General features: G+C 40.1%; 1 protein-coding gene across 10 annotated transcripts in view; it reads right to left on the bottom strand.

The window, feature by feature from the left end:
• TRPM1 (transient receptor potential cation channel subfamily M member 1) overlaps nucleotides 1-17905 on the bottom strand; it is a 91368-nt gene extending 73463 nt beyond the window's left edge. For 5 of the 10 annotated variants that reach the window (XM_042038946.1, XM_042038948.1, XM_042038944.1 and 2 more), the window contains exon 1: nucleotides 3892-4202. In XM_042038946.1, the coding sequence (XP_041894880.1) occupies nucleotides 3892-3993 (102 nt within the window). In that variant the 5' untranslated portion in view covers nucleotides 3994-4202. Of the gene's footprint in view, nucleotides 1-3891; nucleotides 4203-6812; nucleotides 6909-15445; nucleotides 15512-17783 lie in introns of those variants that run through there. The other 5 variants (XM_042038951.1, XM_042038949.1, XM_042038950.1 and 2 more) reach the window with 3 other exon arrangements.
• Nucleotides 17906-27275: the final 9370 nt, after the last annotated feature.

Raw genomic sequence — 27275 nt, forward strand, 5'->3', positions numbered from 1 at the left:
TAACAGTTTAATTATTGCCCTGTTATTTTTTTAGAGCATTAAAGAAGATACAGAACCTGCTCTGATGTACTCAGAAATGAATTTTATTATGTCCAAGTTATTTTCTCATATCACTCACCTGACTCCCCAAAATGTAAAAAACACAGCACTTTTATCTTCTGAGCCACTGAGACATTGACTAAAATACTGGCACATGTCTTAATCACAGCAGAAATTTGGGGGGAAAAATTTGAAACTCTCAAAAGGAATGAGTATGAAAACTATTTCGCTGCTACCAAAAGAACTATTTAACCATAACTGCAATATTAACCAGTTGCAGAAAACTTCCAAACATACCTATGACCATCATAAACCTAAAACATCAAAAGGTATGCAATTTGAAGGAAATCACAGCTGCTTGACAAATAGTTTAGAAGCAGAAAGTGAATTAGTCTTGTTAGTCTTCCTTTTTCCTATTTGAAGTTTAGTATTATGATAAGAAAGCACACAAAACATACAATTTAAGATTAACAACTGCAACTCACTTAAGGGATTTCATACCAATTTTCAAGCTTCATTAACAAATGGTAAGACAGATCAAAGCAGTGACTTAAAGAGAAGACAAAATTGGTTTTCTGCCTAGAAGCTACATTCTCTCTGATCTAAGAGAATGTACTCACCACTGGTTTGTCTGGTCACTTACAAAACATAGGATAAGTTATTTGCCTTAGTCTGAAGGTCTAATAATCTTTTCTCCTTTGTAATCCATGGAAGTTTTTCCAATAAACCACTGGGTAATACTGTATTACCTTAAAAAAATTACAGAGATCCATTATACTTTCTATAGTAGTGCTGTTGGGATTTTTGAAGTTGTCTACTACATTTAGATAAAATAGTCTAAATTTTTTGTAAAGCATTACTGTAATTTCTTGTATCACATTTGATAGCCAGGAAGGAGACAGTAATAAAATACATTAGCAGCTGTATAAAAGCTTAAATCTGAGCATCTGGAAGGCTTGTACTGAATATACTCTTATACAGATAATCGCAGAGAATTTACAAGCATGGAAGAATTATTGGCAAAGAGAAATAAATGCAGAGTAAAGCTGTTCCAATAAAATGGTTTTCTCTTCAGAGGAACAGAAAATGAGTCATAGTAGGTACATTTTAAAGACATTTAGATCAAGTCAATGGAGACAGCAAGCAGAGATGAAAGCATTGTTTAGTACTAGAAAAATAATTTGAAGTAATTCCCATTAGCAGGAATGACAGACCAGTGATGTGCATCCAGATAAGCTGCTTCTTTTGTTAATAAACAGAGATGTTTACAAGACACAAAACCAAAACACAGACACACTAGGACATCATGGGTCTCACATTTCATTTAGAGCACTCTCTGTTGAGGGAGAGAACTACACCTTTAATTGCACAGCAAGTAGCAACAGGTGGTTTTGTAAAACTGCTCAGGAAATAAAATTTTATCTTCCTCTACAGCACTGCTGTCAAAATCAGGGGACTACACAGGAAAACTAAGCAGAGTAAAGAGCTGAGCAGGACACATTTTAAGTAGTCTTGGTATCCAGCATTACTGCAGTAAAAACTGGAAGTTAAAATCATGGGCCAGGACCACACACTGTTACACATTCCTCAGGAAAAAGCAAGAGTGAGAGTGGCAAAAGGGAAAAAGATTAGAGTAGTAGGTGAAATTTTCATTATAAACCTCAATGCTTGGCTACATCACATGGCTTTAACCGTTTCCTGCATAGGTTTTCCAGACATATCCTGAAACACTACACCCCTACAAGGGACACACATTCAATACCAGTTTCAATTCCTGTTTTCAGCTGTATCATTAGCAAAAATTAACAGTCAATACGAAACACTCTCAAGCACAAGAATGCCCAGTTTCCTGCCTTGAGAAGTCCTGACTTCCAGAGACGAGCACTTCACCTGCCTGGATGATGACAGCGTGCTACTGACCTCAGAGAGCCAACCCACATAATTTGTGGCAGAAGTAACACTCCCAGCCTATTACACAAGCACAAAAATCTAGTTTTCTAATCAACTCTAATAACTATTTTCATGAAAGGTAAAGTTTCTGTTACTGAAATGAACATTAAAGCAAATAAACACCAAAAGGATTACAAAGACTAAAATAAGCAAGCCATGAAAGGAATTTTCAGCTTTTGAAAGACAACATTTTCTTATAGTAAGAAGTCAAGGAAAATAAAATCTGCACTGTGCTCCTTCTACCTTTACTTAACTAGTCTTATGGGATTAGTGGGACAAAATTAAGCCATTTTTGCCTGGGCATTTTACTCTGACTTTATTCCATTCAAGAAGTAAAATGCCGTATGTTTTGCAGTATCAAAGCAGGCTTGGGGACATTTTGAAGGGGAAATCCTTTTCAACTTCCTTTATCATTATTTCTTTGTATTATTCAATAAATAAAGTTAATACTACCAGCCTATGAAGCTGGAAGTCATCTGAGTGACAAAGCAAGCAAAACACAGTTGTTCATGAAATGCAAGATTCTTAGAGGACAGCCTGGTTTGTCATGAGGTACCCAGGAAACAACTGTGCAAGTAATGGGCAAAGTTACCCAAGTATTAGCTGGCATTTCATTTTGCCACTTTGCTTTACAACCATCAGAGGAGGAAAAACTGAACCCACCGCAAACACCTTCTGTTTTGATTCCAAATGTTTAGCCTTGGCCCTGGTGCCAAGGAAATTACAGCTGAAGCGCTCTTTTTTTTCATCTAGCACTCAGTGTAATTGGGCCTGTAATACAGGTATTACATGCAGCCTGACAATCTCTAGCAGAGAAAAGGGCAAGGGTCCACAGTCAGTACCTAAAAACCATCACTGTAAATCACTTTATACTGAGATGATGCTTGGAATTCCCCTGGTGATGGTCCATGACCATCAGTCTCTGCTGAAGCAGTCCCTCAAACCTAGACATATTCTCTCTTGCAATCACAGATGACTACGACCAATATTGCACAATGTATAGAACAATCTTCTTAAAGAAGGAAACATTTTAATGCATACTTAGTTGCCGTTGTGACATTTTTCTTCATTTTATATATTCCTTGAAACTTCCTTTCACCCCTTTAGTTAGAATCTGACTATAACAGTGATGACAATCACCAGAAATTAGAAGTAAAAGGGTTGCAGATGTCTGAAGAGTAGACAAAAACTATTTCTCATTATTTGAATAAAATCAGTTTGAAAAAGGCCAGTTGAGCTGGAATTTAAGTAATCCTGAGCTGAAGTAAGTCTGTATTTTTTGTAAAAGAATCTATCAATCTATGGACAAAATATGTACATAAATTCCCTTAACAGCTTGAAAACAATTAAAAAACGAATTCTTACTATTCATTTACTACATGCAAGCTTATGATAACAGTGAGCTCATACATTATAAAGCAATCACTCATGTCTTCATTCTCCTGCCTCACTTTTTCATTCATAACCTACACCACAAATACTCTAATCACAGACTGTATTTCCCATAGAATCTGTCATCTGTAGTTCAGTGAATCACATCAAAATCTGGTATACATCCCACCAGTCTTCACATTTACTGCATCTATATTGGTGACGAACACTATCAATAGGCATCAAAATGTGTTTTTGAGTATGGACAGGAATAACTACAGGCTAGCCCTGTACAGTGACATTTAACCCAAAGATCCTTAAGACAGGAACTTGTGAAAGGACTCCTGTAACACGAATAAGATTCACTGTTAGAACCAGTGCAATGAACATGACTGATACCTCTGAGACATAAACAAGCACAAAGGGAATAGTTTTCATTTATAACAGTACCAGCTGTTAAAAGCAAGAGGGCCAAACAGTGCCTCTAGCTGTTTCCCTGTGGCTGTACTATTTGGGTAATTGCAGACTTACCCTCTGTGATCCAGATGCTGAGCCTTTAAATGAAGTGCGTTTGAAGGAGCCACTCATCCTCCGTAAGGAACCTGTGAGCTTTCCTTTCTTAATCCCCTCCATAACGGAACTAGTACCCCAGCATCAAAGAAAACCCTGATTTCAGACATGTAGTCTGAGCAGGTTTTTTCCTGAAGCCAACAACTATTAAGTTACAGCTTAAATATAAGGTGAGACAAATGCACAGAACCAAATCAAAGTCAAATGATGAGACTCCTGTTCCAATATGCACCGTGTCACAAGTGTTACCAGAAGCCAGCCAAGCAGAAAAACAAGGCAATACACCACGAGCAACTGCTGGCCCCCTCCCTCTTCTCTACTGACTCTATAATCAGGCTTAATGCACACAGCTTCTGCAAGCTATGGTTTTTAATGGACAGAGATTTAATAAATGGTGATTGAAGGTAAATCTACTTTAGAAGCAGCAGCCTGAAAGGTTTTTATTTGTGCAAAGCACAGGGCAGTCAGATGGAAATTGTTTTGGTATCAGTAGAAAAGCACATGAAAAGAGCAGATGGTCCTCAGCAGACCATGGGTTAGAGGCCTGGTGGGGCCCTAAAGGATAACTGCTGATGGCAAGTGTACCTACACCAGGCCCCGGGATGAGAGTGACAAGGTTTTAAAAACAAACAACCCATAAGATCACCAGTTAGATTCTAATTAATTAGGGAATGAGGGTAGATAAGGTGTGCATTATCTTCACGAATTCTCACTAATATCTCAATGCATCTGTTCTGTACTATTCTGCCTAAGTATGCAGAGTGAGAGCAAAAGGAGGTAGGTGGGAGAGGATAAAAAAAGAAATGAGGAAGAGACAAGGTTCTTTAAAAGAACAATGAAGTAATTATTGACTAGGAAATACCTAGTTGGCTCCAGAAGACACCAGCCAGGAATTTGTTCGAAAGTCTCGTTTAGAAAAAGAAAATGGATGAGCACACTGAGAAAACAGAGACCTATTTCAGAAAAATACACAGGCAGGGCTGATTTGTAACCCTGAGGTTAAGTCAGAAGCACCACTAATTTCCAGGATTTAGTTATAGAGTCATACTTTCTATTTATTGTCTTTTTTAAGGTTCATCCGTTTGTCCCTCAATAAGACTGGCATAGCTGATCAGAGGAGGCACAAAAAACTGTACTGAAAACCTAAAACAAAACATGGAAGAGACTGATACACAGAGATGCACCAAATTTGTTGTTTTGGTCAACATAGAACAAAAATAGGGGCATACTCTTCAGAAAGCAGAGATTTACAAAACAAATCTGTTCTTCAAAACACAGCGTAGAACTTGAGTAAGGAATCAACTCGGTCCCTTTGGATCTGTGATTTTAAGATGTCTGAGCTCCCTATAACTGTTCTTGGTGTATTTTAAGGACCACTCTGGATTTTTACAAGTCATCAGTACCAAAGGGATGTATGCATTCAAGAGCCAGACAAAAGCAATCAGTGCAACAGAAGCTGCTGACTACTAACCCCAGCTGAAAAATCAGGCAACTAAGCTGATGTGCTTGCCCCCACTGTGTTTATATAACGCTTCATGGGCCATTTCCACTAGACTGGGAAACAGAAACACACACCATGCTGGCACTTTCAACAACTCTGTGACTGAGAAGCACAAGTTTAATAGACTTTCCAAAAGAGCTTGTGGTTTTAGGAGTGTAGTCTCACATTAGGAAGCCTTTTAAAACAAATGTTATTATGAAGGTTCCTATCTCATGTTGGAGTTTTCTGCTTCATCAGTTGAGCTGATTCAATGGTTTGTGTGGCCTGGATCAGATCTGTGTTAACCACGTGGTTGAAATCAGCACAGGGGGAGGAAAGCACAGTAATCTCTTGCCACAGGATATTGTTGGACAATGAATAAATATTTGGCACAGTACAGAAGCGAAAGACCCTTAAACTAGTTCTGAAATGGAACAATCCATGACATGAAATGACACATCTGTCCATCATCCTCCATGTTTTGTACTGAAATCAAACTGGTTGACCTCTGATTATGAAAAAAACAGGAGCATACACCCCCATAAAGGAACAAGCAGAGTGCAGGCACACTATCTGCAAGATCACTATCAAGGTCCTTGACAGCCTGCTCTCTGGGAAAGGCAGGATGCATGCATTTCAAAGTACACAGAAGTAATATATTAAGACGTAAGTAGTTGTACATCTTATTGATACCACACCATGGGAATTTAACATTTGCAGTCATGAGCAGATCCATGTCCCAAAGGCCCTATTACAATGTGTTTTAAAAAAGTGAATAGTTTGGTTAGAGACAACTGTAGTTGTTTCAGCCTATAGAAAAAAAAACCAAACATTGCTCTTGCTGTTCATAGAGCTGTATTCTATGACATCACATCAGAGATGTTTGATGGTTTAAAACAAAAAGCAATAGATTTAAAGCTTTGATCTGTAGTCCATCACATCAGCTAAAATGTTTCTACTCACCCTGGTAGTCAAACTAAATATGGAAAGCAGCAGTTCATAATCCAATGAACTTTATTTACACTGACAGGAAGGGGTAAGATAGGCTTAGACCTGTGTAAAGACCTACATGTACAAGACATGCAGAATTAGGCCTTCCTTCACTTTGCATTTAATATGAATAGTAAACTAACACAAGTTTCTTTCATAGGCAATAGATTATAAAACAAAAACTTAAAGCACTTTTTTAAAATGGGATGTCTCAAAAGAATGTTTTCTGTAAAAAAAGCATGCTGGTTTGATGTCCTTTGACATTTGTGACACAATACGAAAATTTCAAGAATCATGTGTTTAACTGAAAAACCAGCCTAGGGTCCATTATGCACTTAACAGTTCTTGACTCTTTATTGTGCCTCCCCGAAACAAAGCACAGACAGAATATTGCTCAGTGCTGGTTACCTACCATGAGAATGAGCACTCTGGAGGTCACTGGGGACTGCTGGGTGAAGAGGCAACTTCTTCCATACGCTACATATCCTCAAAGCACTGCTGCAGCGACCTAGGCAAGAGCATACTTGGATTAAAAATGTAACAGTTTACACAAAAACTCAGCAAGTGACTGGCAGGTAACAGCTAGAGAAAAGAAGTTCCATGTAGTCAATTCTATACCTAAACTCAGAGGAAGACTGTGGGCCACTTTGTGGTACTTTTACTTCAGCATTGTCTGTTTCTGCATTCTAGAGCCTTTCTTACCTACCAACTGTGTGCCCCCTCTCTTTCTGTTGCAAGGGAAACAGTAAGTTTAAAGGAAAATTAAAACAGATCATGAGATGTGGACAGAAAAGATAAACAAATAACCTCTGTGCCAATGGGCCTGTAAACTGGTGCCCATGTGAGCACTCTCACATATTAGAAATAATCTGCACTGATCATATGAATAACAAACCCCACGTTAGTAAATAACAATATACCAGTAATCTTATATATCAATAACCTGCCGAGGGAGTAGAAACCCACCAGGTCACACTGTCACCTCATCCTTGGAGGTGATCAACCATCAGCTTCTGTATATTTGTAGAATCATAGAAAAAAATAAGTTGGAGCTACTTGTGAAGCTCACCTAGTCTGACCTCTCATTCAAGGAAGAGACAACCTAAAAGTTTGATCAAGTGGTCAAGGGCTTTGCCCAGCCGAATGCTGAAAACCTCCAAGGACAATGTTTCCAGTCCTCTGGGTAAGCTGTTACAGTACTCCACCATTCCCCACTGTGAGGATTTTTTCATTATGTCCCTGTGGAATTTCCCTTGCTGCAGTGTTTCTTCCTTCTGCACTTAAGAGAAGAATCTGGCTCCATCTTTCCTGTAACACTCCTTTACCTAGTAGAAGACTACAACTTAATTCTTCCTTAGCCCCCTTCTCCCCAGGCTGAACAAGCTCTTCCAGCCTATCTTTACATTTGGGCCTTCCATACTCCAACCACCCTCATCCCAAGGACCCCTAAAAAGATATTCGTCAATCCTGCAGTAAGGGCCTCCCAAAATAAAGACAGTGCTCCAGATGCAAACTCTTGAGTGCCAATCAGAGGGAACAAACATTTCCCTCTCACTAATACAGCTTTCAACACTGCAAGGGCACTCTGCTGACTCACCTTCAATTTGCTGTTCCCTGGGATTCCAGGTCCTACTAACACAGGGGCTTTGCACTTGCCTTAGTAAAATTTTATGAAGTTTGTGTTGGTCAATTCCTCCAGCTCATTAGTGAAACAGCCTCCAGCTGTGTTCCCTCAGTATAGCTGCAAATTTCCTACAAGTGTACTCTAGCCCATTTTCCAGGGTATCAAAGATGTTACACCACATAGGCCCATTCTTTATCACATTTTAGCTACAAAGATGTATTCAAACTGAAAATTAAAACCAAAAACCACTGTATTCCTCTTAGCAGTTTAGAGTGCTGAACTGAAGCACACACAGAGTCAAAATTTGTGATAGAGGGTGTTCCTTAGATCCTACTTTATTATAGCATCCTCAGAGACATCAGAAGAACAGTTTTACAGCAGGCAGAAGCCCGCTGAACAGCAGGCTGAGCCAGCTGACAACTTCTTGCATAGAGAGGGCTAGCTGCCAGCTATTTAACCATTTGCCATTGGTTACATGATCACTGGTACTAACATTGGAGCAGCTCTGGTTGGATGATCTTCATTTGACCACCGAACACCACGGTGAGTTCTCTTGGAGCTCTGTGGCTCCTTTCCCCTTCCTGAGTGCATTAAAGCTTGTATAGGTAGCACACAGCAATTTAAAGCACAATCAGCTTCCATCTCGATGAGTAGGTGTTACATTAGAAATGGAAATGAAGACCTCGCATCACAGAAAATGGCGTCGGGAGAGCATTTTTACAGGAAAGTTTGTCCAGCATTGAACTTTTGACATTCCTGTGTTTTCAAACAGTATCACAAGAAGCTCTAGCTTCTATTAGCAGACACTTCATCTCTGATTAATAAAACTGAGTTAATCGGTTTCTTTCCTTGGTTTGAAATTACCTGGGATGGAAAAAATAGCAATACAAGAAAATGATGGCTGAGGACAGCACAAAACGTTATGTGCATTCATCTGTCCCTGCCCATAAGTGTATTATACTTAGATTACACTGCCTAGAACTTGGTAGCTATTTCTGCAGCACTTTCCATCTTAACAGTCAAGTGACTCGAACATTAAAAACCTGAACTTCAGCACCCTTGGGAAGGAAAGAAGCGCTCTCCTTTCTAACAAATAAGAGAACGGCTGAGATCTGTGTCACATACAAAGCATGAACCTCCAGGCGTGACAAACACTTTTGTTTCCTTTTAGTTGGGTTCTGGTTTCCTCCTCTCTGCCCCCAGTCTGATGGCAGGGCTGATTTCCAAGAGAAAACCAGCCACAGCTCCCAGCTTGTCTGGGCTGCACATTTCCTCATCCATTAATTGCTTATGGACTGGTAGCAGTGGATATGCACCATGCGTCAGGAAGTCATTAGACAATACCTTCCATGGAAAGAATAATAGATCTATACTTCACACATCAATATAATTTTCTGCTTGTGCTCTCTTTTTCTTTTTTTTTCCCCTATAAATGTTACCCAGACTAGTAACACAAATCGAACATAATTTTACAGATAAGGAACAGTATAATTGGTTACAGGCTCCAGTACTGATAAGACACTCACTAATTTTGGTTGCTTAAGCTCAGACAGTTCCTGACCTAATTCTGAAAAATGCTGAAGAAGCAACAGCTCCTATAATAGCAAATGGAAGCTGCCACTTTTCTTCAATTCAGGTTCTTGTTGCCTCAAATGACTTTTCAAAAACTGAAGCAGATAAAGTCCCTCATCCAGCATAGAAGACTATCTAATTCAATCTTGGCATTTATGGGGATCTAGCCCATGGTTAATGGCTATTTATGAAAAGTCAGGCCTCAATGGTATATTACATTCCATGGCCCCATGTACAGTAATTTACTTCACATGCAAATTGCCAACTAATGGAATTAGAGAGCGAGTGACAGCTTCTTGCTGTCCTCAGAGGGGCAGAGCTGAAACCAGGACACTGGATTCCTTCACTATGGCATCACATTCAACTTCCAACCAAGCTGAAGGGGCTGGTGGCACATTTAGGATCACTTGGGAGCAGTCTGACAAATCAGGCTCTTGTCTCATCCCAGGATTCTGCAAATGGATAGGTCTTCCAAGCTAAGAAAAGAAAATTGATTTCTTGACCTGTGTTGCTTTAAAACATGGGGAGGTAAAAACCTGAATTCTAAAAAATAGGACTATGAATATAATAATAAGAAAAGATTATATGCAGACTGAACTTCGTAACTGTTTTAGGGACACTAGAACAGAATAAGCAAATTGTTACTCTGGATCCAAAGCTAAGCCTCTAAAAACATTCTATGATTTCACGCCTACTTTAAGGACAATGACAACAAATTAATTACAATCTCCTTCAGCCTCAGCACACCTGGAAGTGACTTTCCTTTTAGACACTTTGCAACTTTTTAACTCTCACTTTGTAACTCTTTGCAGTCCTCATAGTCGTAGTAATAAAATAGATTAGATGACAGAAAGGATTACACTGCTCTTTTTGTGATTATTTTATAAACCAGCTTTGCTGAATCTTTTTCCATTTTCTATGCATCATCAGCCCTGAGAAAGGACTTCTTACTGGAGTAAAACTTGTCTATGTGACAAAGCACTTCCTTGTCCTAAAGTAAAACACCTGCTAGCCTCGACTGACAAATGATAAACTGACAGTATTCACCTTGGCTGACCATTACGATCAGTTTGTCTGAATAATCAGGCCAAGATTTTTTCTTCATTTTCCCTATGTTTTCATTATTTTCCAAGCACTCTGTTTCCATTCAAACAACCACATGTCATAAATAAAATGCCTTTAAACACTTTCTGTTAAATACTGTTTGGAATGTTTTTCCCTATGTCTAAAACAGTCTGAAATTGTCTGTACATCCATACAGTTACTTTTGCTCTGTAATAAAAATGGAATGCTAACTCTGTTATTGGAACCACAAACTGGAGCCAGAAGGGAGCACCAAGAGTCTGTTGAGCTGGGCAGACTGGAAAGATGCTAGAGGCCTCCTGGGTGTGAGCAGGGTGATCCAAAATGCAAACCAGACTGATTTCAGAGGTAGAATTGCCACTGGTGGTGGCCCCCCACTGCCCCTCACTGAAGATGGGATTCAGGCTGGGTGACTTTAATGTATACTGCATAAATACAGGCAGAAATCAGCTTCAGCCTCACAATTCTAAAAGCAAATGGGATTTTGACAGAGATTTCAATGAGAACAGGATCTCAGAAGAATTACATGAGGTTTTGTCTTCATTTCATTTGATTTGAGTAAAATCATAATTTCAGTATTCAATACACCACTTCTGTCAATGCATTACCATGTCTCAAACAAAGCTAGTGAAATAAATTCAGAACATTTCCATATCTATGAGCAACTAAAGGCTGTAAGAAAGAATGTGTCTTACTTAGCTAGTAACAGAGGACTTGAAAGGTTAGCGAAGAAAAAGAGAGAGCGAAAGAATTACAGCATAAGCAAAATGAGTAATTTAATGACAAGTAAATACGGAAACCTTGAACTGCCCCACTGGATACCAACTCACAAAACTCCACTGATGTGAGAACTAAAAGAATGAGGTTGTTGCTCTGGAAGATGCTTATTTCTGCTTCCCACCACAAGCCAGTATCTCCAACTAGTGACAAAAACCTGCTCCCTGGTTGGGTAACCAAGGAACATATGAAGAGCAGATGTGCTGGAAACTCTGCTAATATTCAACATACCAAATGATGAAACAAGGCTTCTTACTGTGCTTCATCATTCCCATGGTAGAAGAAGCAATTGGTTCTTATTAGGAGATAAGTGAATTGCTATCAAAAAACGGGACAGACTTCCCTGAGATACTCTGGTAATGTATAAATTCTCTAATTCATAGCACTGGGTTCAGCTTCAAAGTCCCAAGCACAGAATGCCCAGTCCTGCACCCACCATGTGGGATCCATGGGAAATGCTCTGTACTGGGTGGGATCCACGAGGGCTCCCATTCCCCTGCATTCGGCACCTCCCACTCACGCCCTTTCGGGTGCCACCGGCGCCACCTGGTGCTGCTTTGCAGCGCGCGTTTCCTTGGGAAAGCACAGGATTGTCTCAGGGAGTATTGTCCGTCCTCCCTCCAGAAATATAACCATGGCTAATATTTAATACATTGGTATGTAGGAAAAGTCAAATATGTTAATCTTTACTCACAATTAATTGCCCAGAAGAGGTTTAAAAACCTCTCAGTATGAAAAGGAATTTAATTGGCCAGCAACATTTCCTAAACCCTGATGTACTGGTATTCTACACCATCATGTTGGCTCTGATTGTGAAAAATGCTTTTCAAATGAAAAAAGTAAATAAAATACACAAAACAAATTTGGACCAGTTAGCAATAATGCTAACTGTAACCTAGAGAAGACCCAGAAATGTGCATGTGAATACATTTTGGTGCCAGAAGAACAAGACAATATGAAGGATGAGTTAGCTGCAAGATAACTGGAAAAATTAAGATGAAGAACAGATTTCAGTGTGAAGTAAGGGACTGAGAATCGGATATTCTCTTCCTGTCCCTGATTTTCTACGGGACCACGTGCAAGTCATCCCATATCTTGAATATCTTGGTTTCTCTACCTGAATAAAAGAAGCAATCATATAAACCTATGCAAAGACACTGAATTCTATTATATTTGTAAATTCAGTTGGAGTTCTTAGACAGATACAAATATGATTATGGTTTGCAAAGTGCTTGAGCAAACAATCCCCACATTTTTAAGAAACATTCTCAGCTGTACTGACAAGCCCACAGTTCTTTATGGTAATGGGTTCAAAGTTTTGCAAGACGTTTTAAGTACTTTCCCAACATTAATGAACTTTTACAGAAGAGAAAGGGAAACCTCAGCTGAACTCTGAAGGATGCTAACTTAAAAGGGGTGGCTACAAAACCCAAACACCTCATAGTTCATCACCAGAAGAAAGAAAAGAGATGAGAAATACAAATACAATATTATGATCCCCCTTCTCTGCATTATAACTCTACCACTTAGAGGTTTCTTTATTTCAGTTAAATTTGCCCCTGACAGATGATGCAGTCCGGAAACAACTCTAGCACACATCAGCAAGCAATAAATCAGCATGTTCTAGGTGGCCTTGTCTGACAGAGCTTAGCACCTATCAGTGTATTGCTGGTCCCTGTTTACTGCCATTGCATAACTCACTGAGTCCTGTGACATCCCAGTGAGTTTTGTCATGATGCTGCATGTTTTCTGATTGTAGTGTTTTACCTCAGGTTGACCAGTGTCTGTTAAGAAAGGTACATTAAAGCAGTGAAACCTAATTAAATTGGAGGAGATTTGAAAACACCATTTAGGAGAAAAATCCATTGCTCCCATCTGCCTACCAAGCATTAGGTAAAAAAGCAACTGTGCTTTTTGCTGCCAACCTCTGTAGAAGAAGGGGGCAGCCCCTTAAGGTTTTCACTGATTTCCAGGGGATTGCCAACAGGAGTTGCTGTAGTGCTCATGCCAGAGAAAGACACCACTACATACTCTCACTCACAGGCTGTCAGGAGCACCTCATCCCTCTTATCTGTTGATCATGACATCAGCTGCAGTTCATGCTCAGTGGTGAGATGTGCCAAGTTAACCACTGGAAACAAAAAGCTTCTGGGCAGCTACAGATCAGTGCTCTACCAGCAACACTGAGACTGGAGAGCCACCAGCCTGCCATGCCCCCCCTGACAGAGGCAAAGAGAAGTTACTTGTGACAGACCCACTACCCAGATCTTAGTCCAGGAATTTTAGAACTCCCACCTTTATCAGTTCCATCAGTGGGAGGCTCTCCATTTCTGCTAGGAACAATACCTTCCAGCTGACCAACTCCTGCCACCCAGATCTTCAGAGATCTGCCAAATGATGGTGGACTTTCTTTACTGTGACTTAAATTTCAGAAAGTAACACTGATGAGGACGACGACTTCCCTTTTCCCTCCTTCACAGCCAATATCTTAATCTTTTCAAAGTAAGGATCACATGAGTCAGCCATCTCTCTCCTGACTACAGAGTTGCAGAGATACCAATAAAAACAAAAACTTTCCAAACCACGAATGCTGACATCAAATGAGCAAAGCAAGACAATCAAACACTACAATCCCAGCTGACCTTGCAGTAATAGGATCACACCAAGATTAGTCAATGTCATAGATTAAGCCCAGTGGAGTAAACTAATCTTTTTGCAGTCAGCTAAGACTATATGTTTACTCACTAAGATGGGAAAAACTCAGGAGTGTAAAATGTGTATTAGCTGGAACAGACAATCCAAACTGCAGCTACATGAATGTTTAGCACGATTACTGCTGCAACACTGACTTTAAGGTGCCTTCAGAAAGGAAAAACTCTTTAAACAGGTTTTAAACTATATTGTGTGACTTAAGAAACTCTTCGACTCTACCGCTTCACATTTAGGCAGTCAACTTTTTGTTTGAGCAAAGCAGCGCAGAGAGCTTCCAGAAGAGGCATCCTGCACACCACCACAAAGATGACTTGCAGGCAGCGGGACAGCCTTCCTTTGGTTGGCAGAGCAATAATCCATTCGGACTGCAAACAACAGGAAGCTCTGAGCTGTGGCAGCTCTGAGAAGGAACAGCACAACCACTGTGCTTCCCTGCCCATGAACATTACAGCTAGTGATGGCTTATGTGCACTGTCCCAGCACACTGCTGCCCTGCATCAGCCCCTGAGCACCACAATCACAGCTCACTGCAGCACAGGTGTTTGGGGTTTGTGGTTTGTTTCCTGCTGAGCACCACAGAACCATGACTTGTCCAACCAGTAAGAGTAATGGCATTTGTCCATCTGTGCTCAGGGACTGAGGCAGAGCTGGAGGCATTTTCTTCCTCACAGGAAGCCCCTTCCTGGTGCATACATTACACTTCCCTAGAAAACGTGATTACGAGTCTGCACACCTTTACGAACTACCCATGCTGCCATCTCAGTCCCAGCTGTTCACAGTCATTTTTTCAGACTTCTCTCCTTCACCTCCCTTAATTAAAATGCATTCCAGGGTCTCCAGTTTGAATTTTCATCAAAATATCGTATGACTGAAAGAGGGGAACTGGGGGAATACACAGAAATAAACAATGTTTTGGCAGGGCTTCCTCACATTCCTTTGTTCTACTCATGGAAACAATCACAGCCCAGTGTCCCAGTGTACCTGGGAAAACTGGGTAACCCAGATGCTGAGCTGACATCAGACACTGTTTTACTGAAGGCACAGTGTAAGTGCCACCAAAACCAGGCTGTGCAAACCTCTGGACAGTCACCACTACAGAAGCACCAGAACAGCAATGTTCCTGCCTGCAAGGCAGAGAACCATGTGCCACACCATCATACTATGCTACTGCTGCTGAACTTACCAAGCTGTCTCAACAGATAAAAGTGCAAAATTTCAAATTAACACATCCACTTTGTTGCATACATACATACACATATATCTAAGTCAATATATACCTGATTATTAGTGCACCTGAAGTAGCTTTCCCCACATGTCCTCAAAAAATTTCATCTTCATGTGCTCTAGAACAACAGAATTATGATGAAATGAAGGCTTCATGAAATATTTTATAAGCAGGTACTGTCTTGAGAGAAAATTTGTAAATAATGAAATCCAAGACTAGTTTTACAGAAGATGAAGAAAACTTCTTGACTATGAAAACAAATTCTACTTCATTAAGAAGTACTCTTTTGTACTGTACAGAAGAACATTTCAGATTTTTTCTCCCCTTAGCAATTACTACAGTTTTTGGGGCCCAATCCTTACAGGTGTTAAATTCTCCACATAAAATTTACCATAGTTCAGAAACAAAAGCAGTGCATATTTTAGGATTTAGGGAGAGCTAAGCATAGATTGTCTTTATGCCAGCCCTCAGCAGTAGGCTGAATTCCACCTTTAATGAAGTTGATATGAACTAGGCTTTTCCAGGATCTGTAGGTTTAGGGCCTAGTGTTAAATTAGAAAACCGTTGTTATATTGTTTCACTGCAGCCAACTAATTCTCAGCATACACACGTCTGAATCAGATTTTTGACATTTGTTTTTGGAAGAAACAAGCAGATTAAACAGAACTCAGTGAACACTGAAGACCTATTTTATCAGGACACCTCTAGTTGTAACTGTGAATGAAAAAAATTTCCAAACTGAACAAGGAAGAAACACGGTCATATGGCAACTTGAACCACTGGTATTTTTCAGATGAAAACTTGGCCTCAGCTTGATGCAAAAGGTTTTAAATTAGTTGTGATGGCAAGTAGCTTCAAGCAAGTCTGACAACTGGCTTGAATGGAGACAAGACTGAAAGCAAGCATTTGTATCTTTGAACACATACTTATGCAATTAGTCCTGATGACTATATCCCTGATTGACTCCATTTGCAGACACTTTCCTTGATAATGCATTACTCTTGCTTAGCTTAACCCATATTTTATCCAAGGTGTCCTTGCAAGATGGACTCTTGGAAGAACTATGTTTGCCCACAACTTAACTTTTGAACATTTAATTTCCAAACTTGTGTGGTCCGATGAAAGAAGGCACATGTTGGTATCATTCAATTTGCTGTTACTAGCAGAAAACTGTAAATGAAGCAAGATTTCTGCAGCAAAATTAACAAGAAATTTCAAGTAGAAAGGTACTTTGAAGAATTTCCCATTGACACCCCTGAAACTGGCAACTAGGGCTGCAAAGAGAATGTCTGAGCTGTAGTTTATATTTATGACACACATGGTTCATGATTACCCAGCAAAAGAGTAAGTCCTCACAAACTACAGCAGATGACCATAAGACTGAGGTTTTATTGCTGCCATTGAGCTCTCTTTGGAGTTGCTACATCCACATTCATTAGTGCCTCCCAGCTGCTGTGCACTGAGTCCCTGCAAAACTCCCAAGCTCTCATCCCAGGAACAGTCAGGGGTAGGCAATTTCTCACCTCAGCCACTCAAGGCCCAACTGATGACTAAGTCCACTGCCAAGCTCCATTTCAGCAGCCACATAATCAATACAGATATGAAGAAAGCTACTGTATTGATCTAATTTGGTTTTCTGTTATGTGTTCATCTCAAAGTAACTGTGACCATAACAGATTCCAGTGTGGTTGGTAAAGTAAGGTGAACTGCAAATGTTCAGAGCTCTATCCCTTTGCTTCAGATCAAGGAGCACTGAAGAGAAAATCATGACAGTGGAACAAAAATAACACAAGTTAAACAAAATCAGTTAATTTGGAACCTTTGCCTTGCATCATGCTTACAGCATCAGGCATTTTTCATTCATCATCTGTTTCTTCTACTGTTCTGTGTATCAGCAATGTTTTTCTGTCCTACAAGTATAATGAGTACTAAAACCCCTGAATTTCGATAAAGCATTTAACAACTACATAGCAAAACATATATGTACCACTGTATTTTCTCCTCAAACATCTGTCAGACGGCTAAAAATTGACTTTCATTATTAATTTTGAGGAAAACGAATCCCTCTCTTCTATTAAATACAAGAGAATGTCTTGATATACAAAAATATTATTGTCTTTTAAAAAGTGCTCAGATTTAAACTCCTTAGGGTGAAGGAGTATCAGAAGAGATGCTGGAAGAGATAACCACCTTTTGGGAGAAAACCACATGCAGCTTTCATCTCCCTGAAGGCAGAATGAGCCTTTTTTAGCTTTCTGCTTTGCGAAAGATCTTTGCCCGAAGCAAACAGCCACTAGAACAGTGGTAGAAAAGACAACCACATTTATTTTCTCACCTGCACCCCATCTGCACCCATTTATCTTACTGGTAGAAAAATGAGAAGCACCTACCTCGTCAGACTTGAAGAAAGCACCACATCCTTGGGGTGTGTGTTAGTTAGACATAGCAAGATAAAGTTCACTCTAAAATCAAAGTATTCGCCATAGCCTTTAGCATGCAGAGGTTCTTTTAGCTCTGGTAGAGGATGTACAAATGTCCACTCAGGGTATTACTAAAGGCTAATTCCTAATTCCCTTGAGTAAGCCTGCTTGCTGCTATGGACTACTACAGGCTTTATTCGTATTAGAGATTTACCGGTTGCCAAAGGTGACAGTGCTGTGTCACAGATAATCATGAAAGTGATATGGTAAAGTGTTTCTGAAAATTTAGCTTTGAGTAAAAAGATCCAAATTTTAAGTCTGTAGCTGTTTAAGCCTGAGAACAAAGCAGGTATTTATGTTTCACTTTTCCAGCATTAGCTGATAGGCAATAAGGTCACATACCCCTTCCACTCACAAGCTGAACTGCCACTCAAAGAATCAATGACAGCAGATGGGAGCAGGCTGATACCACTCCCCAGATGGCAGCAATTATGAGAAGGTCAAGCCATGTCAGAAAAATCAGTGCTTGTATTCAGTGTTCAATTTTGGGTGTAGGCCATCTAATCTTTTCTAACCACATAACTTAAGAGCCAAGGCTGGTTACCTAACAAGGAGACAAATCCCAGGAGGGGTTAACACCTGTAACTCATCGACAGCAGGAACAAGAACAACAGTACTGACTGGAGATGTTGTCTGATGTTCCCGATACTTTAAAAAAAACCAATACCTTGCAACCCAGCTGCAACCAAAATGAAACTCTCATAAACTAGCTGGAATTGTCACTAGTCAGTAAGGCATTGTCCAAGGCCTATGTGAGCATAGGCATGAATTTAATGACATTCTGCATCACAGACTTTGTTCCGTAAGGGAAAATCTGTATTTTACGTAAATTTTGACAGAAACATAAATGAGGCATTTTTGGTGTAGGCTGACTTCTCCCTTTGTGGAGTATGTTGTTCAAACAAACTATATTGTGACATTTAGCTTAGGTAACACAAAGCAATCCTTGCAGGACAGAGTGCCAGATAAGAAGCTGCCTTGCAAATAAACTTTTTATTTTGTTTTTATTTGTAAGAAAAAAAGATCTATGTAATGGGCAGATGAGTTTCCAAAGAGGTGACAAGAGAGCTGCAGAAGTTCTCCAATTCTATCAGTAGCCACTGAGCTCTTGCCTAAAATGCACAGAGGAACACCCTTGTATAACTGAAATTACTCTGTGGCCTGCTACTTTTGAAACAATGCTTTCGTTTCCATTTTCCATAACTAATAAGCCATTTTAAATTAATCCACTTTGTAATTATCTTATCTAGCTTCGACTAAACCAACTTCAGAACCTTATTTTCTGCACAGCAGCACATGCCATAAAAGACAGCATTATACAGATGTACACTGTTCTAAATATAACTGGCTTCAGTAGTTCTGTGTGTCCTAAGAACAACCAGAAAGGTCGTAATTAATGCAACCACAAGCAAACCTTTAATTATCCTTTACACTTTATGCATCCTGGAGGTGGTTGTTCCCACCTGGTTTCTCACAGTCCCAATGACACACACCGAGTCACTCCGGTTCAGGCACGTTTCCTTTTCTTGCCCGATCTGCCTTGTGTGCAGCCAAGCTTCCCCACAGCATTCCCCGCAGGAGGCTCCGGCAGATGGCGTGAGCAGGCCGCCTGCGAGCAAGCAAACACAGCTCTGCAGAGGGCCGGCGAGCTGGCTCCGCACATCAGGCAGCTTTTCTTTCCACCGTCACAGTTTGACAGGAGTATGAATTCCCTACTTAAGTATTTACCAGTCCCAGACGTTACTAAACTGCAGAAACATGGATCTATCTTCACCTAAAAGAAAGGTGAAGTGACACATTTCATTGAGGCCAGTCTGGCAGCAACTCCAAAAGACAAAGAAACAGGTCAGAACACATCTAGTTCATACCCCAGAACGAGACTCAAGAAGGACAAGGGTTATGGGAGAGGGAAGAGGATCAATAACCTGAATTTCCAGAGGATCCTGAACTTTCTATTGCAGAATGAGACAAAGCTTCAAACAGTGAAGAGGAAGTAACATGTTCTCTGAAAGCTTTAGCTCCTTGGTTGCATCCTCAGCTACAGGAATCCTTTTCCTAGGGTGCTGGCTAACAGGGCAGTATGTGCCAAATGCAATGGTAATTTCTAATCTGCTCTTCCTCAGAGTCTTTAATAAAGATCATAAACAGAAAAAAAATCTTGCTGGAACACTGGCCATTAAAGCAAGTCTCTGAAAATGGGAGCTAACATCAGTCAAAAATACTATGTCCCTCTACCTAGCTAAAGTTGAGACTGTGTAACAGGTTCAATCAGATAATGCGACCCAAAAGATGTCTTTTCAACTCCCTATACAGAATTAACCATAGCCCTGCTCTTCATACTGCTTAATTTTACCTCCCTTTTAGACCTGCTGGGGGCCATACACCCAGACAGTGACTGCCCAAGAGCAACTGTGAAGGCTGGAAGGTCAAGAGCAAGATGTGGCCAACAGGCTACACATCACTTGCCTGAAAAACTCTTATAGCTGAAGGCAGAGTCTAACACATCCATTTATTTTTCACAGAAGCAGACTATGAACCAGACTCTTGGGGATAGTTTGTCAAACTAATTTTCAGGTAATGTAATGTTCTGAGAATTTTACTTTTACTACCATCAAAATTCTACCAGCTGGTGAGGAAAATGCTGTACTCACTGAAATGAGAGTAAAGCAACTACAATCAGTTGAGATAGTTCGTGGATACTGGTCTATTTGAACTACATGCTGTTAGGCTGTCAGCAATGTAAAAGTAATTGATGTAGCAAAATCTAGACAATAATAAATTAATAAAGTAGATAAAAATTATTAAAAACAAGCTACTGTTACAACAAAACTACATTTTACAGGACCAAAACAAGAGCTCTGGCTAAGAATCTACTGCCCCTCTAAGGGGCTCGGACACAAAGGAAACTGCTGAAGCCAGTATCATTAGCGGCATCTTGTTAGAAAATTAGACTTAGACTTGGTAATAAGAGAGCCTTAAAACTATTATTACTACATTAACTTCTGGAAAATAAGGAGATTTATAGCTACCATAAAAGACGATTGCTTCACTGCTATTGTAAGCAGTATCGAACCCAGACATTAAACTACAACTAACCTGAAAAATACAAGATTTTGACTGAGGCTTTGCTTTTAATTAGTTCAACTAAAAAAAACAACCAATCAAAAAAGAGAAAAAAAAGGAGAAAAAGAGAATGAGATGAACATTCATTTTTGGGTTTGGTTAGTGTTCAGAGACTCAGAGAATGCTTACCCACTGCTTAGGATGCTGGGCAAAAAGGTAATTAAATAGATTCATATCCGTATGGCAATTGACTTGGCAAATACTCAAAGTCCCAGAGCATTTGCCAATTCCCAGCAAGGCTTTCAGAATGTTCTAGTTCCCATTCTGGCCCATCAACCTTCCCCCAGCTATTCTTCCTCCTTACCAGAAGGCAAGCAGGTGCTTCACTGTATCGGGCAATTCCTAAGCCAGAGCCATCTCTTCGAGCAAACCCTACTGACACAACCACACAATCTTACTTCCGAAATCCAGGGCTACCTTCTAGGCAGCCAGCCCACATACCAGCTCTCCCGCTCAGTGCTTTTGTTCTTAAGCTTGATTAGGGGAGAAGAATTTTAAGTCCCTGTCTTCCTCATCTGCTGTGAACAGATCCTGTGAAGGTTCAGGGTGTTCCAAGCAGAACAAAGCCAGAGCACACCGTGTTCTTAACACCTTCACTGGGGCCCATGTCACAGCACAGTCTGGCAGATATGCTGGCACAGAGCCACCATCTTTTCTAAAAGGGTCCAAAGAACAATCAGGCAAAGGCAAATAAACGTTCTCCTTCTGTAAAGGGTCTTCCTAAGGGACAGCTTCCACTTGCCTATCCTTTCATGCTGCCAACATAGTACAGACGGAGCAGGCATAAAAGGAAAGCTGATCTCACAGTCACTTTCAACTACGTGATGCCTTTGTTGGAAATGGGGTGGGGTGAGGATTCTGAGATGTCTTTAGGGGTTTTGGGAGGCTTGGGCAACAACTGATGCCTTTTACATAAGCACTGAGTCAATTTCTTAACACTAAACTTGAATAGGATGGGCCTCTCCTGGCAGCTTGGCCATTTTAAATGGCTGACACAGCAAACATGGACACAGGCAATGGATTGTTTGCTCCTTTTCCTCCCTGTAAGATCCTTCCCAGCCACCATGTATGGCACTGCTGCAGGACAGCTTTCCCTGCTATCCTGAGCACAGTCCAGTAACACAGGTAAGTCATGCATAGGATATATGGTGTGATGCTTGTCCTCATCTCCTCTAGTAACTCATGATTGAGCTCAAAAGTAGTAGTGTAAACCAGAGAAGAAAAAATAGCTCTGCCTCCTGCACATTAATTAGCTTTCAGATCTCTGCAGTGTATCTCTTTGGACAACTCCAGAAGTCTTAATCTATGTCAGGAACTAACTGAAGTTGTGAGGAAAGATTCTCACCCATTTACCCAAGGAAAAGGCACATGAGAAGAAAGAAGTCAAGTAATGCACAACACACTGGTGGCTTCTGAGCATCCCACTAACAGTTCAGATGCCAGAGGTCTGCCAGGGACAGTACTACAGGACACCATGTTGTTACCTATGTCAGACATGAGATATTCTCTATGTAACCGTAAATCTTCCTAGCTGCTGAAGCTGTCTAGAATCATAGAAGCAGATTCATAGAAGCAACTTCAGTCATCTTGCCCCTTGCTGGGTTGTGGATCTTGTGTTCTGCTTCTTACTGTGTTCTGCTGTGTCACAGTAGGGGCCAAAACTGACATTCTAAAAAACATGACTATCAATTAAAAGGCAAAGAGAATAGAGAAGGGAATCCAACTGACAATGTTTTCCTCCTAAGATGACACTTTTACTTTAACAATGTTACACAGAAGTTACTGCAATAAAAAAGTTCTACTGTGACTAGTACAAGAATTAGAAGAGGGAAAAAAAGCATCCTCATTTGAAGTGGTTAAACTCATTGCTTCATGATTTCAGCTACACAACTAACTGACTATTTTAGCCATGAGCTGTGGCTGAAATGGGATAATTATGAATGCTGGCAGGCCCACTTATATAGAGGAAACAGACTTCTGCACCTTTTTGTATATAGTTTGTAATCCAAAAATGAAACAGATGACTGTGTGCAAAGCCTGATTTGCCTGATCTCACACCGATGTCAGTTCCAAAACCAACATTTCTTTCATTCAAATTCCTTGAACAGGGATCTACTTTCCATGTTGTATTCAGAACTAAAAAAATTGGAATAAACGTAAGAATACTGTAGAGCAGGTGTTGTGCAGCTCAAGATCTTTGTTTCGACTGGGATAGGTGGGGTTTTGTACTTTAACTGTGCTGTTAAGAAGTTTACATGAGTCACTGCCTCACCTCTTTCCTGCCTTATAATATACCAGGCAGGCATGTGGGGGTTGGACCACGTGTGTAGTAAAAGGAAACTTGAAGAGTCCCTGCAGAGATACCAGTGCAGCTGGAGACATTTCTAGTCTTGATTTTGAATGACAATATATAGAGAGGAAAACAGATAATACTAACGAATACCAGAAAACCCAAATGAGGAACTAAACAAAAGTACTCCAGCTAATCTGAGTGCTGGCACTCCAACAGTTATTTGAATAAGGCAGAATAAATAATCAGCCAATATTTTTTTTACATTAATCTCCTGGGAGGGGGAAGCAGGAAGGGAATGTAAGTTGTCTTTGTGGAATGTTGTCAGATGAGAATTAAAATTCCAGTCTTTACTGAGGCCTCTTCTGGAATGTGCAAAACACTGGGTACATTCCCCTCATGCACATACACACTTTGTGTTTTATTTTTCCATGGCATGCTGCTTTAAAGGCTCACAGCTGCATTCTTACTCGGTTTCTCAGTAATCTGGGTACATAAACACAGTGATACCCAAAGCTGCCCTCCTCACCCTGGTACCTTGGCTGAAATAGAAGCTGTTTCACCCAGGCATGAGACACATCTGAAAGTCCATGCTGGGACTAGAAGCAAACTGATGTATAGGGTCATCTTGAGGTTTAGTCTGCTGCCTCCACCAAAAGCTTCTCAAACATGCTACCAACGATGGCTTAGCAAATCTTCAGTGGTCAGCAGTGGCACAGTGTGAGGTCCGACAACTCTAATTTCACTTTCAAATAGTTAGAACTTGGCTTATGCACTAAACCACCACTGTTAATATTAACCATCTATCACACTGTTGATTGCAGCTGCCACCCAAAGCACTTACCTTTCACAAACAATAGGATATTCTTTGCAGGGACAGAAGAGGAGGAGGAGGAGGAGAGGAGAGATGCAATTTTTCTTGCCATGGCAATTTCCCAGAAAATGCTCTCTGAACACCACAGACAAGGCAGGCCTGTAGAGGGGACAAACACATCCCTTCAGAAGAGGACAATTCGTAACAGAATGATACAAATGGTTTTCCTAATGCCAAATAAACAAACTATACAGGCCAGTCATTGTAGGCAACTATTCAATAAATCATAAAACCACATTGTGCAATAATGAAGTCAGATGCCGATTATTTAAGTCTTTTTACAATCCCTTCCCACTCAAGTCAGAGGCAAATTTCTAAGACAAGTATAAATGGACACTTGGAGCTGGATTTGTTCCAGTATTTTTTTTCAATAGATGCCTCATGATGCAGACAACATTTTAAAAAATATCACTGTATACCTTAATACCATTTGCTTTGCTGAAGATGAGTGAGATACGCAACTCTGAAAATCCCACTAAGTATTATCTGAACTTCTGGGAGCTTAAATAGCTTTGAAGAAATGCATTCCTGCATGAAATTCACCCTGTGCTGGGGCCAGAAGAGGATTTTGCCATCTCTGTTGAGAGCTAAGGTATACTGAGGCCTTGTAATGTATTGAGCAATGAATCTCATACTGATTAGGCTCTTTGAAGTTGCATGTGCCATGCTCTAAATTAGTGCTAAAACTCAGATCACAGAGTATAACTTCTATATGTGAGAGGAATAGAACAGATCACAGTACAGAGCCCTGCTGTACATAAACAGCAACTCCTCCTCATGACACTGTCAAATATTATGTTCCTGGAAGCCCCACAGATCCAAAGGAGATTCCCCCTGCATGGTAACTTTCCCGAGACCTCAAGCAAAGTCCAGTTAGCAAGCGCTGTCGACACAGAGTCCTGCCCATCTACCTTATCACTGGTTGGAATGAGTCCTTAGTCACTACCTGCAGTTTCTGTTGGACTAATTGAGGGCAATCAGGCCAACAGTCGAGTTTGAATTTTAACTCATGGGTAATAAACATTGCTTTTCTAAGAGCCGTTCAAGTACACTCCAAATTCCACACAAAAATCTCTATTTTCCAATGGCAGAAGAGCTTCTTAGTTTGGACAGCACTGAGTGCATTCAAGAAAGCACTGCGCTCCATATGACTCACCAAATAACATCAGCCAATGAACTCCATGAGCACAGACACCGACAAAGTCAGTTTTCTATGGACCTCGCTGTTGCATAGCTCAGGACACAGTCTCCCTGTCACAGAATTAATTTTGTCTCTTCCAGCCTATGATGCTATTTAGCCGCTTTTCAGACACTGCTTTGCTCTTAAAGCCAGACAAAGTTATCCAGGGAAATCCATAGTACTCAGACAAACAGCAAGGTTGCATTAGGTCTCTCCCGGATTTAGGAACCTAGGCTAAAAATAATTTATCCTCTGCACAACTATTGTTAAACTACTGTTGGGAAAGATCAGGAAGAGAAAATTCTTAGCATTCTGAGCATGTTTACTCTAACTTTCTGAATACAGAAATCAGAGCGAATTATTTTCTGGAGGCCAAACTCCAGTCAGCCTAGGAAAATTTAGGATTCCCCAGACCTAATACTGCCTAGTTAGCAGAACAGTGCCTGAGTCACAGGCCTACCCATGTATATGGAAAGTTAATATTTAACAGTTCTGACCTCATTTACCAGGACAGCCTGTGTTTCTTCAACCCATCATGGAGAAAATCAACTTGCTTCACTGGAAGACACGGTAGAATGATGAGCCCTCTGTGTTAACAAAATTCGACCAGGTTCCCTTTGGCAATGTTTCCATCCAGACCTTAAAAAGAGAAGCCAGGAAGAGGATAAGCTTTAAATGTTAAAAAGAACATACAGCCAGTTGTCCAAGACATGCCCACTAACAAAGGCAGTACTACTACTAAATTACTTTAGACCTGAGTAAAATCATATTATGTTTCCATCACCTTTTGCTTGTTAAATGAGACAATGGTATATAACATTTTTTCCTGCAAGATATTTTTTAAAGATTATGTGTTATCTGTAAGATTTTGAACATGCAACTGGCCAGAGTGAACTGAACATTACTGTATCTTCAAGAGCAGGAAAATGAGCATATTTGACAGATAACTTGAAGTGCATGTGGGCAGCTTTTTTCTAGTCCACATATTCACTTCCATTAGATGTTTTGGGTTTTTTTCTTAAGGGTCTCAACAAAATTACTTGCATTTTTCTTGAACAAATCTAATATTTCAAAAGCCATTTGTTCACAAAACTGTCCAAATATAATTACTGTTTTAGATATACTAAAACAAAAAAAATCCCACAGTATGAAGCCAACCTTTCCTAACTGGTATAACCAGCTTTAAAAAAAAAAATTCTTTCCCATTTCTCTCTTGCCTATGTAAAAAAAGTTAAACACTGACAGACACTCTTAAAATGTATCCCTTCCTTCTGTGGTTCTAAACACGTTTGAAAAGGAGTCTGACACAGATCTTTAGTTATCTCCTGAGTGGGGATTAAAAGGACATATGGCCCATTATACTGTCAGCTGTGAACTTCTGACCTCTTATTGCTTTTTCCTAACTATAATCTTCTCTTTTGTTTTTTTTTTTTATTAGATGTTTTCAGCTATGACTCTGAGTAACTTTTGCAGTCCCTGAAACTTCTAGATTGTATATTTCAAATGCAACACATTATAAAGAGCAATTATTTGCAGTGAAATTTGCACTCAAAGTTTGATCAACACAAATGAACTTACCAAATTACTCCCATCGAATTCAGTGGGACTGCTTGACTAAGGACTTAACCACTATGACACAAAAACATTTGAGCAATGACGTCTTTAGATCATCTATTATACAAGGAGCGGAACTAAGTGACATCTATAGTATGCAAAATAGTAATCAGCAAAACAGTCCAAAAGCAAAAATTACAAAATGAGTTCAAGAGCAAAAAGTGAGAGTGTAAGCTGCTGAAAGTGAGCTCTGAAAGTGCCAGAAGATTGCTGTCCTTTGAAGAATTATGATTTGGTTTACTGTCTTTCCTCTGTTAGTTCACTGTTAATTCTTTGGTGTTTTGGTGTGATGGCAGGATGCCATCAAGCCTGTACGTGACT

Source organism: Corvus kubaryi, unplaced genomic scaffold (assembly GCF_017639235.1).
Source record: "Corvus kubaryi isolate FWS band 111438036 unplaced genomic scaffold, C.kubaryi_AGA036_p1.0 37394, whole genome shotgun sequence".
Lineage (NCBI taxonomy): Eukaryota > Metazoa > Chordata > Aves > Passeriformes > Corvidae > Corvus > Corvus kubaryi.